General features: G+C 65.6%; 1 protein-coding gene across 2 annotated transcripts in view; it reads right to left on the bottom strand.

Moving 5' to 3' along the window:
* Positions 1-8350, bottom strand: part of COL6A2 (collagen type VI alpha 2 chain) — a 17158-nt gene extending 8808 nt beyond the window's left edge. For both annotated transcript variants that reach the window (XM_025863552.2, XM_073888872.1), the window contains exons 1-20: positions 8232-8350; positions 7472-8067; positions 7247-7267; positions 6504-6569; positions 5777-5830; positions 5650-5694; positions 5353-5379; positions 5110-5136; positions 4982-5026; positions 4507-4560; positions 4073-4135; positions 3490-3552; positions 3168-3257; positions 2545-2607; positions 1762-1824; positions 1547-1609; positions 1108-1170; positions 764-814; positions 389-424; positions 37-99 (exon numbers count right to left, since the gene is read on the bottom strand). In XM_025863552.2, coding sequence (XP_025719337.1) covers positions 37-99; positions 389-424; positions 764-814; positions 1108-1170; positions 1547-1609; positions 1762-1824; positions 2545-2607; positions 3168-3257; positions 3490-3552; positions 4073-4135; positions 4507-4560; positions 4982-5026; positions 5110-5136; positions 5353-5379; positions 5650-5694; positions 5777-5830; positions 6504-6569; positions 7247-7267; positions 7472-8067; positions 8232-8340 — 1662 coding nt within the window. In that variant the 5' untranslated portion in view covers positions 8341-8350. The remainder of the gene's footprint in view (positions 1-36; positions 100-388; positions 425-763; positions 815-1107; positions 1171-1546; positions 1610-1761; positions 1825-2544; positions 2608-3167; positions 3258-3489; positions 3553-4072; positions 4136-4506; positions 4561-4981; positions 5027-5109; positions 5137-5352; positions 5380-5649; positions 5695-5776; positions 5831-6503; positions 6570-7246; positions 7268-7471; positions 8068-8231) is intronic.
* Between the last annotated feature and the right edge of the window lie 1099 nt (positions 8351-9449).

The following is a 9449-nucleotide window of genomic DNA, read 5'->3' as shown; positions in this document are numbered from 1 at the left end:
TGCGCCCCCCATGCGCCCCCGCGGCCGAGTACTCACAGGCTCGCCCTTCTCGCCTTTCCTCCCGGGCTCTCCTTTAGGACCAAAGTCACCTCTGCCCCCCTGAGACACAGGACACATGTCAGCCCGGGCTGGGGAGCTCGGCATGCCCCCCCCAGCCAAGACCTCCAGGGGGCCTGCCAGGGGTACAGGTGTGCTCTTGTCCGAAGAGCCTGTGCCTGGCGGTTGGGTGGGTTACGGGGCAGCGTTTCGGGAGAGGCGGGGTTCTTGGCTGGAGAGTGGCGAGCAGGCTCAGAGCCCAGCACAGGAAGCTCGCTGGGGCCCAGTGGGAGCTGAGGGGCATGCAGGCTGCCCCACGGTGGGTGCGGAGGAGGCCTCTCTACATACATACCTCAGGGCCGGGTGGGCCAGCCTCGCCTTTCTCTCCCTGGGAAGCAAGCACAGGTCACCGTAACTCAACACAGAACCCGAAGGGCTGTCCCTGGGGCAGGAAGCTGGCTCTCCGGGGGACCCAGAGATTTTTGGAAGACCCCTCCTGCCCCCTTAGGGTGGCCTCACTTATACAATCTGTGTGCAACCGTGAGCGCCGTGGGTGAAGGCCACACCACCTGCCCTGTGTCTGGGACAATTCCTGGGGGTCTCTGCCACAGACGAGTGACCCTAGGCCCACTCGCCCTCGCCTCGACCCCCAGGAGGGAGGACCTCGCAGGAACTGGTGGGAACCTTCAGGGCCTCCCAGGGCCCCCCGACTCCTGCCAGGACTTACGGGTGTTCCTCGGGGTCCCGGGTAGCTAAATCCAGGCCTGCCAGGGTCTCCCTGTGGGAAGGGGGGCTGGTCAGCGAGGGTCCAGTGGGAAGGGAAGAGGCTGAGCTGGCATGGGCTGAGGGTGAGGGCGGACGGGGCTGGGCTGTTGGTCTGGGGGCTGTGCGTGCAGTGCCAGCCTTGGGACGTGCTCCCCCCGAGGGAGACACAGGAGGGGCTGCCCGGCCCCCGCAGGTCCCCCACGCCAAGGGGGCTGGCCGGGCATGCTCCTGGCAGCCTTGCTCGGGAGCTGAGAAGGGGCTCAGGCCCCCTGCGGCCAGTCTTGCCCAGCAGGGTAGGGGACATACCTTGGGACCAGGCTGTCCTGACTCTCCACGGGGACCAGCGTCACCGGGGTCTCCCCGAGATCCCTGAGGGCAGAGAGAACACGGAGTCAGTACAGGTAGGGACTGACCACGTCCGGCAACACTACCCTTCTCCCCTGCTGCCCTGTGGGGACCGGGTAGCCGGGGTTCACTTCTGCCAGGTGCCCCATCCTGGCTCCCAGGCCCCGCACCCTGCCTCCCCCTTGCTGCCACCTGCCTGATACGGCCGGACCCCTCAGGGCGGGACGACCGTGGGAGGTACGGGGTGCCCTGCCATGCTGCTGCCCGAGCGTGTCATGGGGACCATGTCCTGAGGGCAGGAGACCCAAGCAGCACTATGGGGGCGGATGGTGAGATTGAAGGGCAGCGAGGGGCCCGAGCCCCAGGGCCACAGGGCCCTCCCAGGTGTCCTGCTACTGACCTTATTCCCGGGTTCGCCCAGAGCCCCCTGAGGGCCTCTGGGTCCAGGCAAGCCTCGGTCTCCCTGGAAAGAAGGGACACCGCTCTGCCGATCACTGAAGATTAGGCGGGAATGGGGGGTGCCCCTGCTGGGCAGGGGGGCAGGGGGGCCCCAGTTACCCGCCCCCAACCGGGGAGCTGGGTGCCTGCCCCAGGAGGACGAGTGGCCTCACTTACCTTGGCTCCTTTGTTGCCAACCTCCCCAGCCAGACCCCGGGGACCCTCAGGGCCAGGGTCTCCCTGTGAGCAGAGAGGACAAGTCAGGCTCGGGCATGTGGGGGCGGGTCACTTAACTCCCTGGAGAGGGTGCTACTGGAACTCAGCCCTGCCCACTGAGTCTCATGCACCAGGGAAGGGACTGCCACCCATTTCTCGGAGGGGAAGCCCCTCCTTCAAGCCCTTGACCCACATCTTGCAGGGAACTGTCAGTCCTCTGATTTGCCACAAAGACGTCCTGAGTCAGCTCCAGGTGTGTGTGTGTCTACGGCGGGAAGCCGCCGGGCGGAGCAGTGCACGGCACTCACGAAGCTGGCCCTACCCTGCCCCTGCCCCTCGCAGGGAGCGTGGATGGGGATCGCCTGTCTGCCCCTCCTGCTTTCTGAGAGCCTGCAGGGGGTGCCTCTGCTCCCGCCAGCGGCCGGTACCGGGGGTCACTTTTTTATTTATTTGAGAGAGAGCGAGAGCAAGAGCGCGCACAAGCAAGCGGCAGGCAGAGGGCGAAGCAGGCTCCCCGCTGAGCCGGGCCTCGAGCCCAGGACCCCGGGACCATGACCTGAGCGGAAGGCAGACGCTTCACCCACTCAGCCACCCAGGCGCCCCTGGGGGCCACTTTTGTTTTCCCTGGTGGACCGTGGTGGGGGGGCTGTTGGTTGTCCTTTGTCCCAGGGCCCTGTTGGCCCGTCGGTGAGACCCCGGTGCAGGAACAGACGCGGCCAACGGCTCCCCCTCTCAGACACTCACCTTCTCACCCTTGGGGCCGCTGCTGCCCGGGCTGCCCTTGGCTCCTGGGTCCCCCCTGCGCCCCTGCAGAGAACAGGTATGTAGGTGGGGGGCCTGATGGTGGGGCCACGTGGGGACCCCCTGCTCTGCTCTCCTCACTCAGGCTTGGGGGCAGGGGCCTGGTCCTCTGCCGCGTAAGATTAGTTGCAGTCAAGGATTTAGGAGATGAGGGGCTCCTGGTCAGCATGTAAGACCAATTAGGTCAACTAGGAGTTTTAGTTGATGTGACTGGGGCCCCGCCTGGACCAGCTATCAGCATGGTCACTTGGTCCACTTCCGGGCCAGGCCGGGCCTCGGGATGTTTCCCCTTGAGGGCCAGCCCTGCCGTGAGGCACAAGGGGACAGGCGACATGGGGGGGACAGGAGGCAGTTTCCAGGCAGGGGTGCAGCCGAGCCCGGCCCCGGCCAGCAGGGGTTCTGCCCTACCTGGGATGCTTCCCCGGTGGTGCCCAGAGCAGGGTGTGTGCAGGAGGGGCGAGACAGGCAGGCCGGGCCCAGAGGGGACAGCCCACCCTGGCCAGCAGCCACTGAGCTCTGGGCGCCAGGCACGGGCGGGGTCGGGGGGGGACAGAGCATGAACTCACAGGCTCGCCTTTGGGTCCTCGGGGCCCAGGTCCACCCTTGGCTCCTTTCTCACCGGGACTTCCTGGGGATCCATTGTTGCCTTGGTAACCCTGCAGAGAAGAGCCACGTCGGCCCCACAGGGGAGGGCCCTGCAGAGCGCCCTCGCCCCCAGCCCGGCCGCTGCTGGGTGGGAGCAGGTCTGCCTCAGGTCGCCCAGCAGCAGGGCCGGAGGGCCTGGCAAGGGTGCCCGTGCCTCTTACTGCCCTTCTCCCGTCTGCGTCAGTGATCACAGCTGGAGTGTGGCTGGGGGGCGGGAAGCAGGGACCCGCCAGGGGCACTTGCCTTGCTTCCTTTGGCCCCGCTGTCTCCTGGGGGTCCTCTGCGCCCTGGGCGACCAGCATCTCCCTGGAAAGGTTGGAGAAATCAGCCTCGCGTCCCTGAGACGTTGGCAACAGGCCCGTGCGGCTGCACAGGTGAATCCGTCAGATAGGTGCCCCGTCCGAGGGGGCTGCCTTCTTGGGAAGGGCGGTCATTCCTGCTCCTCCAGAGGCCCGGGCAGCCAGGCCTGTGGATGCAGAACAGCCAGGGCGCCCGAGAGCTTGGCAAAGGGGCCTGCGAGGCCTAGGGGGACAGTGGCTTGGTTGCTGGGGCCACTTGGCACTGCAGAGCCGCCTGACTGGACACACAGTCCTGAGCTAGCCAGCCACACACTGGCATTTTGGGGCAAGGCACCCCACACCCCCGGGCATGAGCGCCACGACCCCTCAGGCAGGGCACTCCCAGGCCTCCTACCCCCAAGCGCCAGTTTGCAGGGACAGGCTCTCTCTGCCGGACTTCTTGGCCGGGCTGCCCCCAGCACCGCCCCCTCCCCCCCAGGGGCCTGGCGCTGCCCTCGAAGGCCCATCACCTTGGCCGGGCTGCCTACCTTGGTGCCCTGGTCACCTTGCTCCCCAGGGTTGCCGGCTTCCCCTGCGTATCCATCGGGGCCCTGCAAGACAGGGTGACAGGGCTGTGCTGGGCTTTCCCCAGGAGTCCAGATGAGCAGAAGCCTCGTCTGGACTGAGGTTCCGCCTGGGTCTGGGCTTCCAGAACCCACCGTCAGGACTCCCAGGAGCACTGTCCCTGACCTGCCCCAGAAGCCCCCAAGAGTATTTCCTCATCGTGAGACCACAACTCTGGCTGAACCCTGGGTGGGGGTCAGAGGGGCAGGGAGAGGCTGAAAGAAACGTCCACGCCAGGTGACTCCCAGTTTCCTCACTGCAGCTCGAGGGGCTGGCCGCCACCCTGCCCACCCCCACCACGACCCTGCATCCCCTGGAGCTGGGGTTGAACCCCAGGAGGAGCACCAGCTAGCCTTACCCGACTCCCAGGGTCTCCCTTGCAGCCTGGAGGCCCGATGCGCCCCAGCTTGCCCTGGAGGAGAAGAGGGGGCAGAGGGTGGGTCAAGGTGGTGCGCCAATGACGGGCGAATGTGCAGGGCGGTCCCCTCCGCTTCACACCCAGTGGGCACCCAGCTGTGTGTTTCAGGGCCTGGACGGTATGGTGGCCTCTCTGTGGGTGGCAGGGAGTCCCTGGGATGCAGCAGCAGCATGCGGGTGGCCCGCCAGTCAGGCCAGGCTGGGGAGTTCCCACGAGCTGGACCTCAGAAGCACACATCCACTCTGGCTAGGTGCCAGTGGGGGCCGTCCAGCCACAGGCTGTGGGCAGGGGCTAGGGGGGGCCCAGGGGCCCCAGGTAGGGACCCGAGGGTCTCGGGGAGGCTCTGCTCACTCCTACGTCAGAAACGCTGACATGCACCCGGCCCGGGGAGGGAGCCCGGGCGAATGAACTCTACCTTCTGTCCATCGGTCCCGTTCTTGCCGGCCAGGCCAGGGGCTCCCTGGAGGGAGAGGTGTAATCGTCAACCCGAGGAGCAGCAGGAAGGTGGGGTGCCCCGCCTGCCGGCCAGCACAGCCCGCTTACCTTCCGCCCCTCGGCTCCAAATTCACCCTGCGCAGGAGGAAAGCGAGGCCAGTTAGCTTGGCGTCCCAGACACCACTGCCTCAGGGCCCAGGTCTGCCTCGGGCCGAGCAAGAGGCCAGAAGGACCCGAGAGAGGGCTGCCCCCCTGTGGGACTCCTGTGCCCCGATCAGGGCCACGGACTCGCTGACGGACGCAGCTGGGGGCTGGTGCTGAGTTGGAGCCGCGGCCACGTCACGGTCTCACCTTCTCTCCCTTGAAACCAGGAACGCCCTGAGGTTGGAAGGAAGGGAGGGGGCGTTACTGCGATGCCCACCGGCTCAGGGGACAGCAGGGCTGGTGGCCAGCCTCCGGGGAGGGGCATGACCAGTACTCGGCGGGGGGCGCGGTTCAGGGACAGCATTCAGGGTAATGAGGCTCTTGGCTTCTCGCATGGGGGGGGGCAGGCTGGAGACACCCTGACCCTGTGGCCAGCCCCACCTGGCCCAGGCAGCCCTTGGCTTGTCCCCGGTACCCCCCCAGCCACGGGGGGCAGCGACTTGCCTTGGGTCCTGGGAATCCAATGGGGCCTTCGATGCCTGGGTCTCCCTGTGGAAGAACGAAGAGCCGTGGCTGAACCCCAGTCCTGGGGAACCGGGGCCAACGGGCCAGGGGTGCAGAGGGCACTCACCTGTCGTCCCTTCTGCCCGGGCTCTCCTGGCTCGCCCATGTTGCCCTTGGCGCCCTAAACGCAGATCATGGGGAAAGGGGTAAACTAAGGTAGGAAGCGGGCAGGGGCTTCTGAATGTCCTCTGTGTCCCCTCAGATGCCGCCGTGGGCGCCCCTCACCCCACGGGGGGCCACTGCAGTGAAGCTGCCTCCGTGGGCACCTCCAGCCCGGGCCGTGGTGGGTGGCAGTGCCACCGAGGACGGGGCGCACGGGAACATCTGGCCGGTGACCCGGTGGACGGGCATCTACAGTCCTGCTGGTCTAGACGGCTCCTTCCAGATTTAGAAAGGGAAACAGGAAGCCGTGTAGCTCATCTTCCCTTCCCTCCTCTGCCTTCGCGTGCGGCCTCTGACCAGAACTACTGGTCGTCGGACACCCCGGCAGCGAGTGCGTAAGAAGTGGGTGCTCCTAATGGATTAGCAGACACCTGTTTCAGGTTCCTTGGAACAGGTGTCTGCTAATCGAGCTTCCTTGCTTTACCAGAGCGCTGCAGTGGGCAAAGCTATAATAAAAAAGCATCCCTGCTTTTCTCCAAATGCCATTTAAGAGGGAGATAAAAACTGAATTTTAGTTTGTCCAGGATCAGGAGGGCTGAGGTCATTCCAGGGGCACGCGGCCCCACGTCTGGAGCTGAAGAGAGGTTGGGGCTTCCTGGCAGCTGACCCCGGGGGCGGTCTGGGCGGCTTACCTTCTGTCCACGGTAGCCCTTGGGGCCGGGGGGCCCGGGGATCTCCAGACAGCTCACCTTGTAGCACTGAAACAAGAAGCAAGTGGTGTAGAGGAAGCGGGCGCAAAGAGCCCCAGGTGGGGGGCCGAGGACCCCTGGGTGGTAGGCCATCGGGAGCACAGGGCTGGATGGAGGAGCAGACTCGAGAGGTGCCCAGGAGGCCCCCGAACCCACAGGCACTCTGGCCGAGTCTGGGAGAACCAAGGTTACACAATGGCCGAGTGTAAGAAGGATGGAAGAGCCCTCGGCCAGGCCCCACAAATGCTCGTGTGTGGCACCGCCTTTGTAGGAGCCTCGCTGAGTGGGAAGAGCTGGGGCCGGGGATACACAGGGACGGGGGATGCGAGGGGCCCTGAGCTGAAGTCCCGAGCTGGGTGCCACCTGTGCTGTCCTCCTGGCCCGGAGCTTGGAGGGTGACCCCGAGCCTCGCCCCTCATCCACTTGGTGTGTGCTGGGTGAGTGACCCTAATGCCGACCCCTGGGTTTAAACAGCCTGGTTTGGGCTGGGAGCCCTTCATCCAAACGTAGGCTCTCAGGCCTGACATGGAGCAGAGGGGTCTTGCTCCCTGGCCTCCTCCCGTTTGTCCTGGACCCCGGGGAGCAGCGGGGGCGCTGGTGCAGTGATCATCTCTGCTGGGTCAGCGCCTCAGAGGCCTAGCGAGCAGCCCCCGGCCAGGGTGGCAGGACCGGAAAACGCCTCTCACCTCTCCATAGGCTTCATGTTTCTGCAGAAAAGACCAAGAAATGCTACTTAGCTGGAGCCGGAGATTTGGGTGAGAATGCCCAGGCTTACCCTCACAGAGGGGTAAACTGAGGCCCAGAGCAGGACACTGCCCACTGCCGTAGTGGGGGAGCGGGCTCCAGGGCTCTGGCCTCCACCCTCCACTCCTGGTGCCCAGTGGGCGGGCGTGGCCCCGGGAGCGGCTCACCATGACCTTGATGATGCGGTTGATGGTGTCTTGGTCAATCTCCAAGTCGGGACGCACGGTGGCATAGTTGTTACGGTAGAGCTCAAGGGGCATGCTGGCCATGTCCCGCAGACCCTGCTCGTTCGGGATCTGGTCGGGGGCCACGGTGAAGATCCGGATGCCTTCCTCACGGGCCCGCTCAGCCTGCAGCTTGATGCCCCCGCACGGGCTGCCGGTGACGTAGCCGTCGGTGATAACCACCGCGAAGTGGACCCCACCCTTGCTCTTGAGCTGCCGGATCTCCTGGGTCATGTTGGCCAGCGCGCAGTCGGTGAAGGTGCCCTTCCGGATGGAGACGATGTTCTCCAGGCTCTTGGTGAAGGAGGCCCGGTCGCTGTCCGGTGGGCTGAACACCTTCACCACGTCGGAGAAGTGCAGGCCGCCATAGCGCCAGCTCAGGGCTACCTGCTCCAGGTAGGTCTCGTCCTGCAGCTGGCTGATGAACTGGCGCACGAACTGTCTCATGTGGTAGAGCAGGCTGTCGATGGGGGACTGCATGGTGACGCTCTCCGAGGTGTCCAGCACGAAGTACACGTTGATGGGGCAGTCGGCCTTCTCTGGGGGGCACGGGACGTATCAGGGGCCTGCCTGTGTGGAGGGCCTGCAGCGCGAGCCCGTCGCCAGGCCTCGTGCATGTGGGCGATTCTGGGCTCTGCCCCCACTGTGGCCCTGCCACGCCCCTTTCCTACCCACACCGAGCCGCCGCCCCCACGGCCCCTACCTGGGCAGCTGTTCCTCTCAGAGGCGCCGGGGGCGATGATCTGCTGCTGGGCACGGAGGGCCCCCAGGAGCCCCCAGAGCACGAGGGCGGAGCAGGGGCCTCGGAGCATCTTGGCAGCACCCACGCACCCTGACGTCCTGCAACAGGGAGAAACAGCCACTGCAGACAGCACCCAGTGCCCCTCCGGGACCCCAGAGCCCCCTCCCCAGATGGTAGGGGCAGCCAGGGAGACACCCTCTTCCCTCGCCCCAAGTGGGGCCCAGGAATACTCAGTGGACGCACAGACCGCAAGCTTTGGGCTTGGTTCTGGGTGAGTTTCAGATGTTCGTGGCCCGTCCCTGCCCTGTGGGGGCTGAGTGTGCTGAGCAGACAGGTGCATTCTCGGAAACTGAAACGCCAGTGGTGGGTGCTGGTGGCAACAGAGCCCTGCGTGGGGGGCTCAGTAGGTGGTGACTGGGGACGGGTGCCGGGGGCGGGGGAAGAAAGGCCCAGGCTGGGGTGGGGTGGGCCTTGGCACTGGATGTCAGCCATCCACGTGACCCCATGCTGACAGACTGGGGGAAGGACCTGGGGATGCAGTATGGGGGCTGGGATGCAGACAGGCCTCAGGGGCTGGTAGGCAGCGAGTGCCAGGGTCCTGCTCGGATGGGGGGGGTCCTTCCCCAGAGGGGGTCGCCGTGCCCTGACACATCTCTGTGAGAATGGAGGGTTCCCTGCTTCTGGCTGCCTGCCTGGCAACCAGATGGGGGGAGAGGACCTGGGGCATGGGGACAGGGGCTGGGCAGGCACTGGGGACGAGGAGGGACAAGAAGGGGCTTGTCCTGGTGCAACTCTTTGTTCACACAAAGGCCTCACGGCTTCCTGGAGTCCCCAGAGCAGAGGAATGGAATATAGGGACGCACGGCCTGCAAGTGGGGCATGCAGGTAGGCTGGGCCCTCAGGGGACTGGGGGGGGAGGTGGTGTCTGGAGAGCTTTGGGGGAAAGCAAAGGAATGGGGGCACTTTGGTGCCATTTTCCTGGTGATGCCCCTCAATGCATTTTTGAGAGGAGGTGGATGGACTTTGGGGGGCAGATTTAAGGTTCGTATCACTTGAGTTTAAGGTGAGAGGAGCTGGTCCTGGCATCGTTAGGGGTGAACAGGACATGGCCCTGCCTCCCCAGCCTAGGTCATGGTCAGGCCAAGAGGCCATGACCCTGCAGGTAGGGGCTGTGACCCA

This window comes from Callorhinus ursinus, unplaced genomic scaffold (assembly GCF_003265705.2).
Source record: "Callorhinus ursinus isolate GAN/ISIS: 27379988/994484 unplaced genomic scaffold, GSC_fseal_2.0 scaffold98, whole genome shotgun sequence".
Taxonomy (NCBI): domain Eukaryota; kingdom Metazoa; phylum Chordata; class Mammalia; order Carnivora; family Otariidae; genus Callorhinus; species Callorhinus ursinus.
This window is presented reverse-complemented; position numbering and strand designations above follow the sequence as displayed.